This window comes from Saccopteryx bilineata, chromosome 9, assembly GCF_036850765.1.
Source record: "Saccopteryx bilineata isolate mSacBil1 chromosome 9, mSacBil1_pri_phased_curated, whole genome shotgun sequence".
Lineage (NCBI taxonomy): Eukaryota > Metazoa > Chordata > Mammalia > Chiroptera > Emballonuridae > Saccopteryx > Saccopteryx bilineata.
The window spans coordinates 70,256,386-70,279,816 of NC_089498.1; the positions used below are offsets into that span (position 1 = coordinate 70,256,386).

The 23,431-nt window shown below is 38.9% G+C and overlaps 1 protein-coding gene across 3 annotated transcripts in view; it reads left to right on the top strand.

Annotated features, from left to right (window-relative positions):
- Positions 1-1,009: 1,009 nt before the first annotated feature.
- The window catches only part of MYPN (myopalladin), a 128,977-nt gene continuing 106,555 nt past the window's right edge, over positions 1,010-23,431 (top strand). For 2 of the 3 annotated variants that reach the window (XM_066243961.1, XM_066243962.1), the window contains exon 1: positions 1,010-1,164. In XM_066243961.1, coding sequence (XP_066100058.1) covers positions 1,025-1,164 — 140 coding nt within the window. In that variant the 5' untranslated portion in view covers positions 1,010-1,024. Of the gene's footprint in view, positions 1,165-17,762; positions 17,975-23,431 lie in introns of those variants that run through there. The other variant, XM_066243960.1, reaches the window with a different exon arrangement.

The window sequence follows — 23,431 nt, forward strand, 5'->3', positions numbered from 1 at the left end:
TTTGCTCCAATGGAGCCTTGGCTGCGGGAGGGGAAGAGAGAGACAGAGAGGAAAGCGCGGCAGAGGGGTGGAGAAGCAAATGGGCGCTTCTCCTGTGTGCCCTGGCCGGGAATCGAACCCGGGTCCTCCGCACGCTAGGCCGACGCTCTACCGCTGAGCCAACCGGCCAGGGCTGAAACCCACATTCTTTTAGATGGAGTTTGCCAGTGCACACCCAAGGTCAAACAATTTGTTATTTTTGTGGTCAAGTGTGCTGAATCAAGTGGCATTGTAGCATATAGCTGCAGTTGATAACTGAAAATGTGTCCAGGCTGTTTGTAAAACGAAATAATTGTTTTATTTGCGATATAACCCCTTCAAGCTCATTCTGTTAATTAAATATTGTCTCAATTGGTTGCAATACAGTTTGGATACTTATATGGTATGTAATTATATTTTTATTAAAATAATGTATATTAAAATTTTTTTCACTCACATTTATTCATAAACAAGTTACATAATAAAATTTTGTTTACTTAAAAAATTGTTTTTGTATTTAACATTTTTTAATTTCAATATTTTGTCCAGCCTGTGAAAAAAGTTTTCTTTCTAATCTGGCCTGGGGGCAAAAACTGTTGGCCACACCTGGTCTAGAGCCTGCGGCAATTCAGGATTAGGAAGGGTGGTGGTTGTGGATCTGCCCCTTGGCCCCAGGTCTCAGTCTGTCCAGACTTTTCACAGACTTCAGTAGGGTGTGGCCCCAGGAGTCCAGTGAGTATGGCCTCTGAGACTCAGAGGTGTGGTCTGCCTGCTCTCTGGACAGATTCAACTGAGTCTCTGGTGAGGTGGAAGCATCCGTCATAGACTCAGGAGAGTGTAGGGTGGAGCGCTGGTCTCAACACCAGAAAACTGAGTCACTGATGCACCCCCTGCTTCCTGACCTCTCAGAACGACCTGTCGCCATGTCTGGGGTAGGAGCAACTCCCAAGGGCGAAGTAGCTGCTGGGGAGATGCCACCCAGAGGGGATTGCTCCCCCAAAGAAAGATGGTGACTACAGTACTGGAGTATGACTCAGCACAGGGGTTCTGGTTTTCATCCCCCACAGTGTCTCTCCCTGGACCTCCAACTTTATACTCTCCTCCTGCAACTCCAGTCTTCTCAGCTCTCCCCCGAGAGAGCCCTGGGTAAGTGGCTGTGAATGAGGTTTTCTACGCAGGCCCTTTAAAATGGAATCTGCATCCGAGGGGTGTATCTCTTTCTCATGGACAGAAACCTGGCTCTTTTCACAGCTAAATGCTGTCTGGGCGCCTCTTCTAGGCTCTGGGGCTTCGGGCCTGGGGCTGAGGACCCACACCTCTCAGGGCAACCTACCTCACCATGAGAGTCCCTTTGGGCCACCGCTCACTCCTGGGAACAGGTCAGCCCTTACCGGTGTCTCCACCCTTCCTACCAGTCTTGGTGTGGTTTTTTCGGTGATACTTGGTTGTCCTCTTAGCTTGTTCTTAAATTAAGTTGTAATCCAATTTGGTCCTGGGAGGTGGCAGTTGGAATGTCCACCTACTTCGTCGCCATCTTTCTTTCCCCTTCAACCCGCTTATACCAGTTTAGGGTTGCAGGTGATTGGAGCCTCTCTCAGCAGTTCAGGGCACTGCAATGTGAGAACCCACCCTGAACAGGATGCCCTTCCATCTCAGGGTACATCACACCAACACCCACGTTCATTTAGACTGGGACAATTTAGACATGCCAATTGACCTCACCTGCACATCTTTGGGATATGGGTGAAAACGAGAGTCCTGAGAGAAAACCCATGCAGACATGGGCAGAACTGTGCCCACTCCACACAGATAGCAACCCCCACTCTAGGAATCAACTCTTTTTTCTCATTAACATCATAAGGAACCAAGGAAATGACATTGATTGAAATGACATTATTCAAGGTTCTGCTGTGTTGAGTTTTGTAACTCTAGTTATTCTTTTTGTATGTCAGTTTCCCTACATGTAAAACATGGGTGTTAAAGCAGACCAGCTGACAGGACTCAGGAGAAATAGCTAATAAAAAACAACATTAATAAAACGCTGTTCAATTACAATGTTAATAGTTAATACATAAAAGCGTTTAAATAATAGTATTTAAAACATCCCATGGCCCTGGCTGGTTGGCTCAGTGGTAGAGCGTCGGCCTGGTGTGCAGAGGTCCCGGGTTTGATTCCCGGCCAGGGCACACAGGGGAGGCGCCCATCTGCTTCTCCACCCCTCCCCCTCTCCTTCCTCTCTGTCTCTCTCTTCCCCTCCCGCAGCCAAGGCTCCACTGGAGCAAAGATGGCCCGGGCGCTGGGGATGGCTCCTCGGCCTCTGCCCCAGGTGCTGGAGTGGCTTTGGTCGCAGCAGAGCGACGCCCCGGAGGGGCAGAGCATCGCCCCGTGGTGGGCAGAGTGTCGCCCCCTGGTGGGCGCGCCGGGTGGTTCCCGGTCGGGCGCATGCGAGAGTCTGTCTGACTGTCTCTCCCCATTTCCGGCTTTGGAAAAATACAGAAAAAAACAAAAACAAAAACAAAAAAAATCCCTGTTCTTTGTATTTGACATCTGCCCCCATTCATCATTATTATCATTAGCAGCATTTATTTAGTAGATCTAAATCTGCTTTATCTTATTCTGTGTGGTGTTTATATGCATTGAACATTTATTTATTAGACAACTCAGGGTCATGGAAAGACTAAGATATTCTTCACTTCCCTAGATGTCTCCTCTGTAAAGCTCTGAACCTTAGCAAGAGTTCTGTTTACCTAAGTTTCATATTGATCTTATGCTGACATCCTTTCTCAGATCAGATGAGAAGTAAGATATTTACTAATATTCTCCATTGTCATTTTTTTGTCGTAAAGCACACACCATAGAGTGGATATACTGCTGTGACATTTGTCACCACTCTACTTATTTGGCTAAAGAAACATTTGATACATGCTTGTCAGATCAAATTATAATTTAAATCCTTTAGCTATGTTTAGCCCTTTGGCAGTAGATGAGTTGAGAAATTAGAATTCAGAAGCAGATGGTTCAGGAGCACCGAAACAGATATGAACCATTTTATCTCTATGTCATTGGTTTGATTCTGAACTTGGGTGATCACTATAAGTGTTCTATACAAGATGTAAGTGATCTGATTTCAGTCTCTAATAAACAGCAACCCATGTTAGAAAAACTCATCACTCTTGGCACTAATTGGCATTCTTGTTGTCAGCGTCAGGCTAGAAGCCAAGGACTGACTGAATCAGTCTGGAAACCTGAACTGCTGCTCTGAGTCATCAGTCTCGATGGCCCATTCAGCCTTTGGCCTTTCCTTAGAGTTTGCAGCTCAGCACAACTGTATATACTTCAGTCCCCGTGACTTTACAAAGCCAGATTAAAAGATGTTCTCTTAAAATATATCTTTTTATAAATAATAATGGGAATAATGGTGGCTAAAATTTATTGGCCATTTGCTAGGAGCTAAGTATTGTTCTAAAACTATTAACTTAATTCTTTCAGGAATCTTATGAGGTAGGCACTATTATTTTTCCCATTTTTTTGGAGATTAGAAAACTAAAGCACAAAGAGATTAAATAATTTGCTTAAGGCTTTTCAGATAATAAGTGGTGAAGTTGAAAGCAGCTCTAAATATACTTACTCTTTGACTAATTATAGCATCTATTTGATTTCTTCTTTTACCATCTTACCATATCACGGACACGCACGCTCGCACGCGCGCGCGCACACACACACACACACAGACAGTAGTGAGATTCAAATATTTTAACAACTGGTTCTCCCCCTGGTCAAGGCACATATGAGAAAGCAATCAATGAACAACTAAAAGTACAGCAACAAGTTGACACTTCTCATCTCTTCCCTTCCCTGTCTATCTGTCTCTCTCTTGTAAAAAAAATATATATATATATTAATTGATTTTAGAGAGAGGAAAGAGAGAAAAAGGTGGCGGCAATGGGGTGTGGGCAGGAAGCATCAACTCAGAGTTATTTGTTTTATGTGCCTTGAGGTGGCAAGCCTGGAGTTTCAAACCAACCCCTCAGCATTCCAGGTGGACGCTTTATCTACTGCACCACCACAGGTCAGGTGAGGCAATGTATCTTTCTTAAAATTCCTTTAGGTGCATCATTCTTGTCATCTTAAGGTACTTAATTATCTTGATTTTACAATGGCTTTTATGTCATCTATTTTTTGTTGTTTGAGATAAACATTACTTATACTTAGAAATATTTTCTGACCTTATTTATAAAATAATATAGAAGGGAGAACTGAATAAAATAAAACCCTGCCAATCACTATCTCAATACCAACATAGTGAATGGACACCAAATAGACAGTCCAGCTGCCTCTTTTTGTTAACATAACTATTGGATTCCTTCCACCTACTATTCCTGAAAAAGCAGATAAGAATATTTTTGAAACTCTATTTTATGTGATTCCCTAGGGTAGCTAGGGAAGAAATTTTTAATACTTTGAAATAAATGACCTTTAAAGTTCATAAGCAGTTAGTCATTTTAATGAAGAAAATCAATTAATCTGGTTCTTATAATAGTTTCCTTAAGACTTAATAAAATATGCTCTATAATTACCAGTTAGAAATAGAAAATAACCTATAATTACTTTTTATGTTTGTTTTGGTTGCCTTTTATATTCAATTACTCAAAGCATGTTGTAAGTCTGTCTCATTTGGCACATAATTAATTGCTCCAGTCTTGCTGATAGATAAATTTTATTTTTCCAAATAGCTCCTTTCAAACTAAATTAATAATGGAAACTTAATGTAATAGTAATGTAAAGTCAACCTAGGTTTTACTACTGGTTTACATTACATGTAGCATGGCCATTCTAGTGCTTGCTTTTCCTATGTACAAAGCAATCATAATAAAGACCAACTTCAAGGGCAAAACCAGTTGTTCTGTGTTTGTTGTTTTTTTTATTAGAGCATAATAACCAATATGTGATATAAAATTGCTGGTGGGAATGCAGACTGGTGAAGCCACTGTGGAAAACAGTATGGAGATTCCTCAAAAAATTAAAAACAGAACATCTTTTAGGGATATATCCCAAGGACGCCACATCACTGATTCAAAAAAAGAAATGCACCCTCATGTTTATGGCAGCATTGTTCACAATAGCCAAGATCTGGAAACAGCCCAAGTGTCCATCAGTGGATGAGTGGATTAAAAAGCTGTGGTACATATACACAATGGAATACTATGGGGCCATGAAAAAGAAGAAAATCTTACCTTTTACGACAACATGGATGGACCTGGAAACTATTATGTTAAGTGAAATAAGCCAGGCAGAGAAAGAAAAATATCATATGAGTTCACTCATTTGAGGAATCCAATGAACAGTGTGAACTGAGGAACGGAATAGAGACAGAAACGGGATCAAAAGGACCAGAGGGAAGGCGGACAGAGGCAGAGGGGATGAGAGGATGGGATCAGAGAAGGGAAAGAGATTGGTGAAATTATATATACATAACAGCATTATAGAGAGCAGAAAAGCAAATCCTGGAGGGAAAGGGGGAGGGCACTGGGGAAGGGAGGCAAGGGGGATGTTGAGGGGAACATGGGAGGGAGGGTGCATGCGCGGGGACACTAGAATCTATGTAAACACAATAAATTAAAATCAATTAAAGATGAAATGCTAAGTAAATGTTTACCTAAAACATAGTAACCATATAGTTTCTCAAGCTTAATTTCACTATGTGTAGTAATTTACAGATAAACATACAGAGACAATTGTTTATTATTTATTGTTGCTTCAGTTCCTGTCAGTTTCTTTGACCATTCAGAGAGAGTAAATCATACGGATTTCCAAGTACTTGGAAGGACTTTGGGGGAAGTCACTAAATCAATACAATCTCAATATCACTGGAGCTCTCCTTCTTGGTACTCTAAATCTTCTGAGGTTTTTTATGTGTTTGTTTTTTGTTTTGTATTTTCCGAAGTGGGAAGCGGAGGTGGGACGGAGGCAGACAGACTCCTGCATGAGCCCAACTGGGATCCACCCGGCATGCCCACCAGGGGGCGATGCTCCCATCTGGGGCATTGCTCCGCTGTGATCTGAGCCATTTTAGCGCCTGAGGCAGAGGCCAGTGGAGACTTGGCTGCAGGAGGGGAAGAGAGAGATAGAAAGAAAGGAGAGGGGGAAGGGTGGAGAAGCAGATGGTCACTTCTCCTGTGTTCTCTGACTGGGAATTGAACCGAAGACTTCCACATGCCGGGCGACGCTCTACCACTGAACCAACACGCCAGCGCGTCTTCTGAGTTTTTTTGTTTGTTTTTTGTTTTCAGAGAGAGAGAAACAGGAAGGTAGAAAGAGAGGAAGGAGCGAGATGGGAAACTTCAACTTGTATTTGCTTCACTTTACTTGTTCATTGTTTCTCATATATGCCTTGACTGGCAGGGAGGAGTGAAGGGGAGGGATCAAGCCAAGCCAGTAACCCCTTGCTCAAGCCATGAGTTGATTTTTTTTTTCTTTAATTAATTTCTAAATGCATTACTCACAAGCATGAATGCCTTTGTAAAGTGGTATGATGTAATAGAGAAGAGCTAGGGCTTTGGCGTCATGTAGACCTGGGTGTGAGTCACAGTTCTGGGTAGCCTTGTGCTAATTTTTTCTCTGATCTTCAGTTTACTATTCCTCTATAAAAAAAGAGGAGAATGATATAGTATACCTTTGGACAATCTCAAGGTGTACTTCCTGAGACTTTTTCAGATCTCTGAATTTGCAAAAACCATAATAGCATATAATTTTTCAGTGTCATCCTCCATAAAATGAGGATAATTACTTATACTTCCTGGGTTGTTTAGTATATTAAATTATATATTAAATATGAACAGCAAAGCTTGGTTGGTGTGGACACTGGACTGGGAAAGTTAGGGTCACTCAGAGAGCTAAGTAATTCATTCTTGCTTATCTGCCTTTCAAGAAGTCCAATTTGGAGTCAGCCATAAATAGTTGAAATCTTGATATAAATAGACAAATATTATGTGTTCTAAGTGTATTCTTTATTTCTAGGAAAACAGGAATCTCAGTCTGTGACTTGAACTGGTATCCCCAAAACCAGGGCATGAGAGTGAACAGACTGCCCAAAACTCTAGAGAAGCAGCCTATGGAAGCAAAAAAAGAGTCTGATTTTATGGTGTGTACAGAAAGCGAGGATCTGATATAAACCAAAGGTTGTACAAGGTGGTCATAAAAAATAGTAGCAAGTTAGACCCTGGCTAGTCAGCTCAGTGGTAGAGCTTTGACCTGGCATGTTGAAGTCCTCGGTTCAATTCCCAGTTAAGGAACACAGGAGAAGTGACCATCTGCTTCTCCCTTCTCCCTCTCCCCCTTCTCTTTCTCTCTTCCCTCCTGTAGCCATGGCTCTGTTGATTCAAGTATGTTGGCCCTGGGCACTGAGGATGGCATGTGGAGCCTCTGCCTCAGGAGCTATAAATAGCTCAGGTTGCGAGCATGGGCCCCAGATGAACTGAGCATTGTCTCCAGACACAGGTCACTGGGTAGATCCCGGTCAGTGCACATGGAGTCTATCTCCCCTCCTCTAACTCAAATTTTAAAAAAATAATAAGTAAAAAAAAATAGTAAGCTAGTTTAGGAGGATGCCTCTCATGGAGCACCTATGGAAGAAAGGTAAACTGGGTGCTGTAAATGGCCCCAAGCCTTTTCCAAAAGCAAGAGTTGCCTATATCAATTATCTCAGGAATTGTGAGCATCCAGTAAGCCAAAGCATGTATAGTTCCTTAGTCAGTGATTGGTGCACAATGAACATACCCAATCATTTTTAGCTCCCTTCCTCCTTTGAATGGATTATTAATAGTATTTCTGTGTTAAACTAATATCAAAACTATTAATTACAATTAAATCAGTTAATGTAGCTGAGATTTCAGGTCATTTGCTCTTTTCTTATGATTATTCAGTACATATTTTTTGAATTGAATAAATAACTTAGAACAACTCAACAATTAATGTATCATTTCTTTATGGCATGCCATAGACAAATATTTATTAAGTAACTATTCTGTGCCATTCCTTGAGGCTAGAACTGTTTTAATGGCTAATTCTCAAGGAGTTGATCTAGTTAAATAAATAAAGCAAAATACATAAATAAAAAATGAGTTTAATTCAGCAATATAAGAAATGTAATCACTAGTTGTTTATACAGTAATTGGAAGGAAAAATGGGAAAAGAAATATTAGTAGTCTGGGCCACTGGTGGCACTGTATATAGAGCATCAACCTGGAGCACCAAGATTGCTGACTCAATCCTGGGGCCATCAGCTTGATCCCAGGGTCACCGGCTTGAACCTGAGGTTTTGGCTGGGTCTTGAGGTTACTGGCTCGATCCTGTGGTCCCCAGTTTGAGTCCAAGTTGCCGGTTCAATACCCAGTCAAGGCATGTATGAGAAGCTGTCATTGGATGCACAACTAAAGCAGAGCAACGAGTAGATGCTTCTCTCTCTCCTTCTCTCTCCCTTTCCTCCTTCCTTTCTCTCTCACTCTCTCGTAGAACTTTTTGGTTGGAGACAAAAATTGTGTAAAAGACCAGAAAGGTTGTTTATATTTTATAAGTTCAGGATGATCACATTTCTGAATGTACCAAGGCTTTTCTTATTCTTGGTTGAAATTTGCATAATATTGTCAAACCAGTGGACTGTCTATAAATAGATTTATCTCTAGTTCAGTTTACACTGTAGTAAAATTTTGTGTTTAACTTCTCTGTGACATTGTCTGTTTACTTATTCCTTTTATGGACATTATTACCCACATTAGTAGTTAATGCTTATTGTCTAGTTTAGCGGATGAAAAGAGAGGATAACTAAGATATTAACAGGAGACTTTGTTTAGAGTAGGTTTCAACTAATCCATTCTCAATGAGAAGCAGAATGAATTAAAAGGCAAAACAAAAAAGCGTTTCCAGGTCTTCCTACATTAAGGTATGGTACCTTTTTCTGATAGGAAGTTTGCTAAAGCAAGAAAACACCAAATGGATAGATTCATATGCAAATAAAAAAGTGAACTTAGCTAGGGATATTAAATACAAATTTCTCCATCCTCTTCCTTTATACCCTTCTCCTTTTGGCCACAAGTTGCTTTCGTTCAACATTTACTAATTTCATGATAGATTTCATGAAATAGGATGATAACTTCTTAGAAACGTATATCGGTCCTTTGCTATTTCAGTGACTAATTTTATTGAGTCCTCATTGTGAAAAGAGTATGCCATTTCTCTGTTCTTTTCTGGTTTCTGTTAAATAAACACCAAGTCCCTAAAATAAAATTAATAGTTTTAAGAACCCTTTGCCCATCAATACATGAGAAAATAATTATGAATTTATTTCCTCCTTTGGGTCATTTTTTATTTTTGAACTACTCTGCATCATTATTTTTCATGAGAGGGCAGTAAGGTACAATGAAAACAGAATATATTTTAAACTAAAAGGCTTAGATTTGAATTTACCAAGCTATGTAGCTCATTGACTGAGTATTTTTGGTTTTGGTTTTGTTTTTTCTAGGCAATCAACTTCCATTTATTTTCACATCTGTGCTGAACCAGAGGTTTATTTTATGGTGAAAAGGAAAAAAATAAGCAAAGAGTGAATCTGGTTGTAGTCAACACCGGGATCCACTCCAATGGATGGTGCCTATTGATGTGATAGTACAGACTTCTTAGTCGAGAGGGCAGACTGAAGAGCACATTTCTGGCTTTCCTCCTTCCTATCACATCTGCTCATGACCACCAGTTCTCAGGTATTTCTCTAACCGCTGAGATAAATGCGTGGTTTCTCTCAAGAGCCCTTAATAGACCAAGTTGAATAACTGAAAAAGCTAAACTTCTTTATGCCTCAGTTTCCTCTTTGTAATATGCAGATAACAATACCTTGCAGAGTTATGTATAGTGAATAAGAGATAACTGAGGCTGCTCCTGGCTTAGAGTGTGCTTGAAAGAAACGTTAATTCTCATTTCCCTTTCTTTACATCATTAGTGTTAGTGTGATCATTTGGGTCATGCATAAGAACACTGAACTTTGTTTTCAGCCTTCTGAGCTGTCAGTGCTGCCCAAAAATAGAATCTGAAGGGAATCACCCAGAGGCTGGCACTGTGGCATTTAAGATATTTAGTGCTAACATTGTGAAGAGAGAATATTCCAACTGTTATTTTTCTACCCCTAACTTGCAAAAAATTTACTAACCTGTGTGGATGTACTAAAAAAATAACACCAAAGCATTTAAATTTACTTTCAAAAGAACAAACCTCTTAAATTGTCTCTACATAATGACTATCATATTTAAAAAAAAACAAAAATAAAAATAGGCTGTCGAAGCATTCAGGCTACCTTCCAATGCTCCCTCTCTTTCAGCATTAATGCCGTGCGTATCAATTCATGTTCTCAGCTAGGTGTATTGAAAGCATTTGGTTTTTTTCCTTCTATAATTACTCTTTTCTTTGTCTAGTTGTACAAGAGAATTTCAAAGTTGGTTTCCATCAGAAAAGTTATGAACTTAAAATTCTGCATTGTGTTCCTTTAAAATACTTACTAAAAGAGTGTTTTAAGTTCATTTTTGTCCTTCCTTTTTTCTTACAAATATCTTAGAAATGTGAATATTTAAATATTTACAGTGATTATGGAGCATAGATTTACAGTTCGCCATGGATTTAATCCTGGCTCAGTCACTTTGTTTTTTGTGTGACCTTGGGCAAATTGTTAACCTCTTTCTGAAGCTTAGTTTCTCAATTGTAAAATGAGAATTATAACATTATCCATTTCATAGATTGCTGAAGGAATACATAAAATAAAGCACAATATCCATAAAGATCTTAGCATACTGCCTAGCATATAGCTAAGGAATGTTACCTTATTTCTACTTAGATGACATATTCATGTTAATATAACCATTAATGTAATGAAAAATGGGAATCAATTGTACACCTTCAGGAGTACAATACTTGATACTATACTAATTGTTTTGGATTTCTTCAGTAACTTGATAATCACAGGATGTTCTTTTTTTTTTTTTTTTTTGGTGTTTTTCTGAAGTTGGAAACAGGGAGGCAGTCAGACAGACTCCTGCATGCCCCCAACCAGGATCCACCCAGCATGCCCACCAGGAGGCGATGCTCTGCCTATCTGGGGCGTCGCTCTGCCACAATCAGAGCCATTCTAGCTCCTGAGGCAGAAGCCACAGAGCCATCCTCAGTGCCTAGGCAAACGTTTGCTCCAATGGAGCCTCGGCTGTGGGAGGGAAAGAGAGAGACAGAGAGGAAGGAGAGGGGGAGGGGTGGAGAAGCAGATGGTCGCTTCTCCTGTGTGCCCTGGCCAGGAATCGAACCCGGGACTCCTGCACACCAGGCCGAGGCTCTACTACTGAGCCAACCGGCCAGGGCACAGGATGTTCTTTTTAAAAATTCTGGGGCCGGCCCTGGCCGGTTGGCTCAGCAGTAGAGCGTCGGCCTAGCGTGCGGAGGACCCGGGTTCGATTCCCGGCCAGGGCAGATAGGAGAAGCGTCCATTTGCTTCTCCACCCCTCCGCCGCGCTTTCCTCACTGTCTCTCTCTTCCCCTCCCGCAGCCAAGGCTCCATTGGAGCAAAGATGGCCCAGGCGCTGGGCATGGCTCTGTGGCCTCTGCCCCAGGCGCTAGAGTGGCTCTGGTCGCAACATGGCGACGCCCAGGATGGGCAGAGCACCGCCCCCTGGGGGGCAGAGCACCGCCCCTGGTGGGCGTGCCGGGTGGATCTCGGTGGGGCGCATGCGGGAGTCTGTCTGACTGTCTCTCCCTGTTTCCAGCTTCAGAAAAATGAAAAAAAAAAAAAAAAATTCTGGGGCCCTGGCCGGTTGGCTCAGCAGTAGAGCATTGGCCAAGCATGTGGATGTTCTGTGTTCAATTCCTGGCCAGGGCACACAGGAGAAGCACCCATTTGCTTCTCCACCCTTCCCCCTCTCCTTTGTCTCTGTCTCTCTCTTCCCCTTCTGCAGCTAAGGCTCCACTGGAGCAAAGTTGGCCCTGGCGCTGAGATGGTTCCATGGCCTCTGCCTCAGGCGCTAGAATGGCTCCAGTTGCAGTGGAGCAAAGCCCCAGAGGGGCCAAGCATCACCCCCTGGTGGGCATGTCGGGTCGATCCCAGCCAGACGTATGCGGGAGTCTGTCTGTCTGCCTCCCCCTGCTTCTCACTTTGGAAAAATACAAAAAATACAAAAATAAAATAAATAAAATATTCTGGGAACATATTTTCTTCTTGGAAATAATACTCTCTATAAAGTGTAAACATTAATATGTTCTACATTATCAAAAACACAAGTAAAGGAAACTTTATTGGGTTTTCAAAGAAACCACATAGTAAAGATTTCATCTCATTAATATTATAATTGGTTGTTTTCCATAAATACTTTACTAAATATACTTACCATATTTTCAGCTCTGTATCAAATAAAGGTATTTATATGTGTCATTTGCATCTTGCAAATGACATTTTGTGCATTCCTTATGCTTTATTTTTTAAATTTTTATCATCATCCTTTTCATCTAGTCTAAAGAGAGATTCAAAGAGTCTGTTTCCTTGGTCATTATCAACCTCCACCATGCCTCCAGGCTAAGAACATCGTGCAGACTAAGTTATTAAAGTTGATCTGAAAAAGTAATCTGTTCTAAATGACTGTCCTTGGATCTGCCACAGTACCCTGTAAATACCTTCATTACTTTGGCAGGGCAGTACCACATTTCTTTGTGTTACTTTTGTGGCTGACACAAGTTAGGCAGTGCGATTTGGACTTTGGATGATCCTCATTGATTGATATAGGAATGGGAATGGTGCTTCTTCTGGGACAGGTAACTCAAAATTTATTTTTCAGTGTAATGTTTGAAAATAGATATTCTGTTTATAGTTTTTTTAAATGTTTTTATTTTTAAAAACCAAATAGGTTTTGAACTCATCTTTTTGGTTACTTCTTTTTTTTTTTTTTTTTTTTAATTTTTGCTGGTGTAAGGTTTTTTTTTTTAATTTTTATTTTATTTATTCATTTTAGAGAGGAGAGAGAGGGGGAGACAGAGACAGAGAGAGGAGAGAGAGACAGGGGGGAGGAGCTGGAAGCATCAACTCCCATATGTGCCTTGACCAGGCAAGCCCAGGGTTTTGAACCGGCGACCTCAGCATTTCCAGGTCAATGCTTTATCCACTGCGCCACCACAGGTCAGGCCTACTTCTTTATTTTTTTAAGGTTTTTATTTATTGATTTTAGTGACAGATGTAGGGGGGGAGAGAGAGACAGAGAGAAACATTGATTTGTTTTTCCACTTATTTATGCATTCATTGGTTGATTCTTATATGTGCCTTCACTGAGAATCAAACCCACAACATTGGCATATCAAGACGACACTAGAACTAACTGAGCTCCCTGGCCAGAGCCATAAACTCATCTTTTTAAAAATAATTTTTGGTTTTAGTTTTAAACAAGTGTTTTTAATTCCATTTAAATAAAAAAAATTTCTTTATGATTTAATTGTATTTCTCAATTACATTGTATCATGGGGTTTGTATAAGACCCTTTACAATCTACCATACATACATAATTTTGGATGGTAAAAAACTTGTCACTAGAATGACTATTTTTTTTTTCAGAGAGAGAGAAGGGGGGAAGAGAGAGAGGAGAGACAGAAAGAGAGAAGGGGGGGGAAGAGCTAGAAGCATCAACTCCCATATGTACCTTGACCAGGCAAGCCCAGGGTTTTGAACCAGCAACCTCAGCATTTCCAGGTCTATGCTTTATCCACTGTGCCACCACAGGTCAGGCCAGAATGACTATTTTTATCGTTAACAAAGTTGAAAGGATATATATATACATGCTCTGTTCCTTTAAAGTAAGACACAAAGGTTTTATTTTTTTGCATCTGATATTAGAGAGGGGTATCTCAGTATAAATCTACAAACCTTAAACAAAACACATTAAAACTTTGGTATATGTGAGTGATTTCTTTTAAAGAATTAGAATCTATAACAATATGGAAAAAATAGCAAATACAAAAATTTTACATGAATCCATTAGCACAGAAATTCTAGCATTCTTGTCCTCCAAGTGAAGACTTCTTCTGTCAGAGATCTTCCAGATTCCTTGACATTCCTGTGGATCATCCCAATGTGAGTAAATTGTTTCTGTAGCTGAGTGACTGAATTAAAAAAAAAAAAAAAAAAACCCAGCTGAAGGCAAGCACAGGATCATGTTCAAACCACAATAAACACATGTGTTGCATGGGCCACTCCACTTTATGGAGAAAGCTTAAGACATGTAACCTTTTGCTTGTCACTTTTGAAATTTGTTTTTAACTATGTTAGATATTTTTTTAAAATTTTAAAAGTTATTTTTTGTACTAATGAACTCCGGTAAAATCTGCACTAGTCAGTTTCCGGTATAACATTTACACAATTAGTACTGATGAAATGCAGGATAGAGGCTGCATTATTTGGGAGCAGAAACTAATGTTTTAAATCTAGAATCTAGAATACAAGTTTGATGTATTGTAAATAAGATGTCTACAGTTCCTGAGTATTATTTAGTTTAAATATTTATATCCATCTTTACCAAAAAGCTCAAAAAATTTTATATACTTTCTATGTATGAAATGTTACAGTAAATATGAGAAGAGAAAGATTACTGCTATTCAGAAATTCTTTGGCTCTCTCTTCTATAACTTTTATGCATTTTAAGCCTATTTTAATTCTCCCTAACGATTCCTAATTCCACTGCCCAACCAACTCTATTTTACTTTTCAGTATGTGTCTCCTCCCATCTCAAAAGTTCACACGAGTGAAAGGAAGAGCACTGGGCTTATCAGGACAGAGCTTGCAGGGAGGTCACTTACAATTTTTGAAACATTTTCCTTTAGAAAATCAAACTGTAGCACATCTATTTGCTTGTCCCTACCCAAGACCTGGTAGCATTCATATTGATTATGCCTTAAGATCTAAGTGGGATCATGGGAGAAGATCCTCTTTTCAAATATAAAAAAGAAATTTTGAAAAAGCTTATAAATTGCAAATGCAGCAACACAATTAAGTAGTCTTTTTATTTTTAGATTTTTTTAAAATTTATTTTTAGAGAGAGAGGAAAGGGGGGGAGGAGCAGTAAACATCAACTCCCATATGTGCCTTGACCAGGCAAGCCCGGGGTTTCAAAAGCATCGACCTCAGCATTCCAGGTCAATGCTTTTATCCACTACACCACCGCAGGTCAGAATTAAGTACAGTCTTTTGAGGTTAGCCTCAGCACAGGATTCATTAAGAGAGCATATGAACTTGTGCATTGAAGTTCTGAATTACTGTGGTAATGAAAATAACCTATGTAATTCAGTTCTTCTTGTACCTTTTTCTCTCATCATTTTTGTTTTGTTTTGTTTTTTTGACCTGGATTATTTAAAAGTTTTTCTGAATTTAAAAATTTTTACCCTTATAAATAAAAATCTCCATAACAGAAAGTATAGTGAAACCTCTGATGTGATTGCAATAAACAAAGAAATTTTAGGTCTATTCAATATTCTATAGGGAGTCTCAAGATGACTGAAAAGGATAAAAACCTCTTTCAGTAAATTTCATGAGATCAGGAATTTTGATATATTTTGTACACTGCTTTATACCTACTCCTGGTACATGGTGGACGTTAGGTAGATATTTGCTGAATGAATGAATGGAAAGAATCCTACCTAAAAAAGGTGTCCACAGTTCCTGAGTATTATTTAGTCATGTTATTTAATTAAGGGAGCTAGATTTATGTATTTCATGCTATCCAAATCTAAGAATAATTCTTTTTTAAAAAAATGGCATTTTTCTGAATTTTCAAAATTCATGCTTCTATCAAGATTGATGACGTTACTGCACTTTTAATCTGTACTAAGCCATGAGGTTAACTTTTTCTTTCCAAATTTATATTCTGAAATGTATGAAATTAATATCAAAGAATCTATACTTTGATAAAGTATGTTTTTGATCAGATGTTGGTATGGTTAAGGATTCTTTTTTATTGATTGGTAGTGTTTATGAAGGAAGACATCTGGCATAGAATAACATACAAAATTATTATTCCAGGTACTAACACATGAATAAGAGTTGTAATGTACTATATTAAATACCAATTTTGACTTTCAAATAGTATCTGATTAGTTTTTACCTGAAGAAGTATGTTCAAACTAATTTGTTACTGGTTTATTCTATAGCTGATGAATATTTACCTCTCCATCTTTTTATTTCTCTCTAATTAACAACTTTTTTTTTCTTTTTACAGAGACAGAGTCAGAGAAAGGGATAGACAGGGACAGACAGGCAGGAATGAAGAGAGATAAGAAGCATCAATCATTAGTTTTTCGTTGCACGTTGCAACACCTTAATTGTTCATTGATTGCTTTCTCATACATACCTTGACCGCGAGCCTTCAGCAGACCGAGTAACCCCTTGCTTGAGCCAGCGACCTTGGGCTCAAGCTGATGAGCTTTTGCTCAAACCAGATGAGCCCTCGCTCAAGCTGGCAACCTTAGGGTCTCAAACCTGGGTCTTCCGCATCCCAATCTGACACTCTATCTACTGCACCACTGTCCGGTCAGGCTCTGATTAACAACTTTTTTTCTTTATTTCTTTTTTAGAGACAGAGAGATAGAGTCAGAGAGAGGGATAGACAGGGACAGACAGGAACAGAGAGATGGGAAGCATCAATCAGCCTGACCAGGCGGTGGCGCAGTGGATATAGCGTTGGACTGGGATGCTGAAAGACCCAGGTTCAGGTCACCAGTTTGAGCGTGGGCTCATCTGGTTTGAGCAAAGGCTCACCAGCATGGACCCAAGGTTGCTGGCTCGAGCAAGGGGTCGCTCGGTCTGCTGAAGGCCCACGGTCAAGGCACATGTGGGAGGGCGGTCAATGAACAACTAAGGTGTAGCAACGAGGGACTGATGATTGATGCCTCTCATCTCTCTCTGTTCCTGTCTGTCCCTATCTATCCCTCTCTCTGTCTCTTTAAAAAAAAAAAAAAAAAAAAAGAGAAGCATCAATAATCAGTTTTTCGTTGCGACACCTTAGTTATTCATTGATTGCTTTCTCATATGTGCCTTGACCGGGGGCCTTCAGCAGACTGAGCAACCCTTTGCTCAAGCCAGTGACCTTGGGTCCAAGCTGGTGAACTTTTGCTCAAACCAAATGAGCCCATGCTCAAGCTGGCTACCTCAGGGTATCGAACCTGGGTCCTCCACACCTCAGTCCGAGGCTCTATCCACTGCGCCACCGCCTAGTCAGGCTGATTAACAACTTTTAATGTTAGTTATCTTCTCTACTTTTGCTTAGTTTTTGGACAAACCATTCAAAAATTCTCAGCCTCATATTGGTTCATTCATTTTCATAGCCAAATTTCCTAAAATGTACCAGTGATTAAATGAGAGTAAATTTTCCATTAATTAAAATAAAATCCTTAAAAATTAAAAATGTTGATGTATTTTTTAAAAATGCCATTTTCTTCAACAGATGGAATGTGGTGTGATAAATTTAGTATTAGTTTCAAATATTTATCAATAAACACCAGACCTCTAGCTATAAGAGAAATTCTATAGGTAGAAAAAAATTTTGACCCCCACCACCCATAGGTGCTGTCCTGCTATGGAATCCCTTTGCTCAGATTTCTCCTGTCCAATCAGGTGGAATGTTTGACAAGCACATGGTTTATACAGCTCAAAATAACTTGGGACCTGTGAGCTGACAAATGCTCTGGCTCCGGTGGTGACAGGTTGTCCAGCTTCTTACAGCCATCTTCACTGAAACTAAGGTTAACTCCTCACTCTCTATGGACGGCTACTTTCTATTTCCAAGGACGTGAAGAATATTTTTTTCCTCGTGTGTGTTCATCTAAAAGTTTTCCTTGGATTATTATCATCACAGTGGAGTGCCTGGGTTGGACATCCTCATCTGGGTCATCTAAAAAAAGAAAGGTAATATTCAGATTTAAGTTCTCAAGCATATTTTGATAACAGGGCACTGACAATGGGAAAGGGGATTTGAGAGACCTAAGTACTGTTCTGTAGAGTGAAACCTAGGATAACTTTTTAATTATGTATGATGGGACACAAAACTCATGAAAAACAAAGTTTTCTACATGTAAAGATTTTGGAAGGTATAGATGAGATTCACAGGGACCAGAGCCTACTTGGGTACTAAGGGAGAATATCACAACAGAGGAAGTCATGACATGCTGCGTATATATTGGAATTTTCCACCCATTCATTTATTAAAATAATGGTGCTGTACAGAGAATATGTGTTCAATGACTATTTCCTTTTTATAGGAAATCAGATCTAAAATACCATAATTCCATAAAGAAAAACTTTCATTTTATATTTTTTTTTATCATGTAAGAGGATATGCTTGCTATATTTAGTGTTGGGAGATCTGCTCCCTGGATTAATGTACACAACAGCTGCAGAAAGTCTTGCTCAAAGGACATTGCTCTTTCTTTCTCCTTTCTCTCCCTCACCCTATCTTCTCTCTCTCTCTCTCTCTCTCTCTTCCTCTCTCTCTCTCTCTCTCTCTTCAGCTGCATCAGAAAGACACTTGTCAGTTAGTGGCAAATGTTTGGCTTGGTACATTGCACTATTAGCAGTAATTAAATGCACATCTTGAATTATATTTTAAAAATTGTATGAGCAAGAGAAAGGGGACATAATTTAATCTGTATTTTCATTCCTAAAAAGTGAACATTACAGTAATGATGCTAAGAAATTTTGATGTCTTATCAACATATTTTTACTTATACTTGTTAAAAATGCTAGAATCAATCAGTTTGAAAGAAACAAAACAGTTATCCTGTTTGCTCTCTTTAAAAATCAATTACTTTTACAGTGGTAATAATAAATGATTTCTACAAGCTCTAACTTCAAAGGTTACCTTAACTTTTTAATTTCTTCTTAATAATAACATTTTACTTCACATAAAATTCATAATCCTTTTCTAGGAAGTTGAGCATATTTATACTTATGGCTATAATAAATATATTTGTAAACAAAAATTAAAATATGCTATTTGATACATGATTTAATAACAAGCAGATATTTAAATTCAAGGCGATCCCAGGAAATCTGTAATATGTGGACATTATACTTACTTTGTCAAGAGACAAAATTATAAACATTACAGAATCTTGTAATAATGGAGTATGAAACAAACAGCTGGACACTATCCAAATTCTGGAAGTTTGTCTCAATTCCCACTTATAGAATATGGCTAATGCTATTGAAACTCATAAAAAATATGTTAAAACCCTGGTGTTCCATATATCAATTTAAAATACAGACTCTATTATATGTTTCTATCACTGTGTTTGCTAAGGTGCACATTCACTGGAATAGATTCAGAACTGTAATTCATGAACAAAAAAAACAAACAAAACTGAATAAGTTTCTATCCAGACAGGGTTTTGGAATTCAGAGATGGTTTTTCAAATTTACGTTTGAAGAAATGGGACAGCAGGTGAATCAGGTTTCCTTGTGAGAAGTCTTTAACAAGCTAAAGTTACTATATGAGAAGGTGACAGTTTTTAAACTAAAAATTTTCAACAGTTAATTTCTATATGTAATAAGAGTAATAAACTCGTATTATTTCACTAACATGAAAGTATAAGACAAATAATACTGCTAACCTCATAATTAGTGTCTTTCATTGGTGTTGAGATTTGACAAAGGCATTGCTTGTCTCCTGGTGTTATTGCCTATAATAAGACAAAAAAGGGAAAAAGTTTTGACTAATTCCCTCTCTTAAGAGATAAAAAAGGAGCAAGCACCACAGAGCTATTTTCTTAAATTTTTATGATGCTTCATAGGTGATAAAGAGCTTTTAAAATTACTAGAGCATTGCACTTTTGCTGGCAGAAAACCATCCAAGTAAAACACAAAATGGTGTGTTTAGAAATTTAATAACATATTTTCAGCAGATACATTTTTAGTAATTATGCCTGAAGCCCCTAAAGAGTGCTTTGAGCTCATGTATAACCAGAGTCACCTTGACAAGCTACACATACCACTGCTTGCAGCCATAATACACTCCACACTGTGGGAGGAACCCAGGGAGCCTTTCCACTAAGCTCTTGAACTAGAACTAGATCTTGAGATCTCAAACCTATTTGGGACACTTACTCCTCTCCCAAGCTAGCAAATATATTATGTCAAAGTTATCTTTTTTCAAATCTTTAATCACAAATAGAGAAAGACATTAAGAGACTGAGGGAGGACAAAATGTTAAATTTTTTTCTTATTGATAATGAATCTGAGTTCATGGAGATTGACAAAGGTTTCTCATTTGGAATTTCCTATATAATAACTAAGTTCATCATGAATAGTGAGGTCTTGAGAGTGATATTAAAAGCTCCCATGCTCATCATTTTGACGACTACCACCAAGCCCTTTTTAGGTCCTAGATTCCTGAAGTTTTCTTGCTTGCCTTACATCAAACTTTCTATGGGTTGTAGAATTTACTTTTACTTATTCCTTTGCTATCTTTCAGATTAAATGCTAACTTTGGGCTATGGCTTCTTCTGTATGTGAAAACATACATAATATGTTTAATAGTAGCTCACCTCCCTTTCTTTCACTCAAACTAAGTCTTTACTTTCTTTCCTACCTTCCTACCTTTACCAATTTGATTAAAACAATGTAAGAATGTCTTATTCATTTTTAGCTCATTATCTAAAAATCTTTTCACATTTTAAATCCCTGTCCTTTAAAGTATGTCCTTAATTAAACAGATTCCCACTAATTCTACATATCACCCCTGCTGTCTCTTTATTCCAACATTCTCTTGTAATGGCTACATTTCATTTGTCTACATTTTTTTTCTCTGTTGTTTTTCTTTCTGAAAGAGTAAATAAAAGAATGCTACTTATATCCATATTGTTACTGACATGTTTTCATATATCTCAAATTCTTACACTGGTGATACAATATATATTAATTTACTAATGCCACTCACACCAAAATTAGACTCAAAAGAAAACTAAGTTGGGGATGCTCATTGTCATAGTGAGGGGATAGATATTGTAACAATAGAGAAAGATTTACTTCAAAGTGCACTCCATCGGCAGTCAAATTTTAAAAAGGTGATCTGTATCCAACTCTTTAGGACTAGACTGTATGTAATGGGATTTGGTTCTTGGTCCAGCAAGAGTTTCCCCAGGAGAACTGATTTAGATACTTCTCTTGTGTGACATCATGGATTACAGAAGAGAAAACAAACTGGTCAATACTGGCATTAAAGAAAGGAATCAAAAGTCTAATTTTGTTGATTGTTCTTCCCCTAAACAACAATCTAGGCATAATAATTATGCATCAACAGAAAAGGATTACTTTAAATTTGCATAGCATTTCTAAAATGCTTTCCCAACAAACCTATGAAGTAAGTAGAGTAGTTCTGTTCATTCTCAGTTTACTTAAACGTGTCAATCTTTTCCTATTCCATTGCTCTAGAAAAATAATTATTAAATATTGGGCTATTTTTGTGTTGACCTAAGGAGATTTGTTTTCTCATTTAAATATCTAAGGATACTACATAGTCAGAAAACTTGAGTATTTATGTTTGAATCCAAGTTATTTTATATTAGGTTTTGTCAATCCTCCCAGTTTAAATATTCATATTATAACCAAAAGATGAGTTTATACCACATGATATTTTCTTTTTTTTTTTTAAGGAAGTCTGTGAATTTTTTTGAAGAGGCTTCTTTTCATATTTATTTATTTATTTATTTTTTACAGAGACAGAGTGTGAGTCAGAGAGAGGGATAGACAGGGACAGACAGACAGGAACGAAGAGAGATGAGAAGCATCAATCATTAGTTTTTCATTGTGCGTTGCAACATTTTAGTTGTTCATTGATTGCTTTCTCATATGTGCCTTGACCGCGGGCCTTCAGCAGACCGAATAACCCCTTGCTGGAGCCAGCGACCTTGGGTTCAAGCTGGTGGGATTTTGCTCAAACCAGATGAGCCTGCACTCAAGCTGGCGACCTCGGGGTCTCGAACCTGGGTCCTCTGCATCCCAGTCCGATGCTCTATCCACTGTGCCACTGCCTGGTCAGGCCCACATGATATTTTCAACAAGACCTTCCTAGAGCCTACAAAAGAGTCATGCTGAGTTAATATGAATTGAGAAATGTAGTCATGTGCCACTTAACAAGGATATGCTCTGAGAAATGCGTCATTAGGCGATTTCACCATGTGAACACTATCATAGAGTGTACTTCCACAAACCTGGATGTGATAGCCTTCTACTTAATTGTATGTGCTATACTTTTATAAGACTGGTAGCATAGGTTTCTTTACACAAGCATCACCACAAACACATGAGTAATTGTAGTGTGAACCCTGACAGTTGCCTTTTTTTTCCTCGTAATTCAAGTGCCTGACAAGCTTTGATTGCTAAGCATCCACTTCAATTAAGGCTATCTGGAATAAATGTATTGTCAGCCTCAAGATCAATAAAGAGCCAAGCTGCCTTTCCTGCTGAGGAGGCTTTGCTTTAGAATTCTTGGTTGATTTTGATAACTGGCCATTTGGGCTACTTGTTTTTTGTCTTCTTCCCATGCCTTAAATTATGGCTTTCCTTCCTTCCTTCCTTCCTTCCTTCCTTCCTTCCTTCCTTCCTTCCTTCCTTCCTTCCTTCCTTCCTTCCTTCCTCTTTCTTTCTTTCTTTTTTTTCAGAGAGAGACAGATAGACAGAAAGGGGAGAGATGAGAGGCATCAACTCATAGTTGCGTTACTTTAATTGTTCATTAATTGCTTCTCATATGTGCCTTGACTGGGGGTTTCAGCCAAGGCAGTGACCCCTTGCTCAAACCAGCGACCTTAGGCTCAAACCAGTGACCATGGGATCATGTCAATGACCCCGCGTTCAAGCTGGCAACCCTGCGCTCAAGCTGGTGAGCCTGTGTTCAAGTTGGATGAGCCCGCGCTCAAGTTGAATGAGTCTACACTCAAACAGGCAACCTTGGGGTTTTGAACCTGTGACCTGAGCTTCCCAGGTCAATGCTCTATCTATTGTGCCACCACTGGTCAGGCATATGGCTGTTGTTTTAAATTCACCAATAAAGAGTAAGCCCATGTAAAACAAATCTCCCACCCTTGACCCCAGTTATAACAGAACTCCAACCCCCTTCTCTCTTTTTTGCTCTCTTTCTCTTTCTCTCCCTGCAACCTTGCTGTTGCCTCCTGGCGTATTGTGTATGCTCCAGGGCCTATAAGTAATAAACTCTTTTTTTTCTTTAAAGTTTCCTAATGGTTATTGCTGAAGGGCATTTTGTATCATAACTAGAACAAACCGTAAGAGTAGGCCCATCTGTCACATTGGTTTAGAAAGGAGAAGTGTATATGAGGAACCTTACTGATCCAGATGAGTCTCCAGGCATTT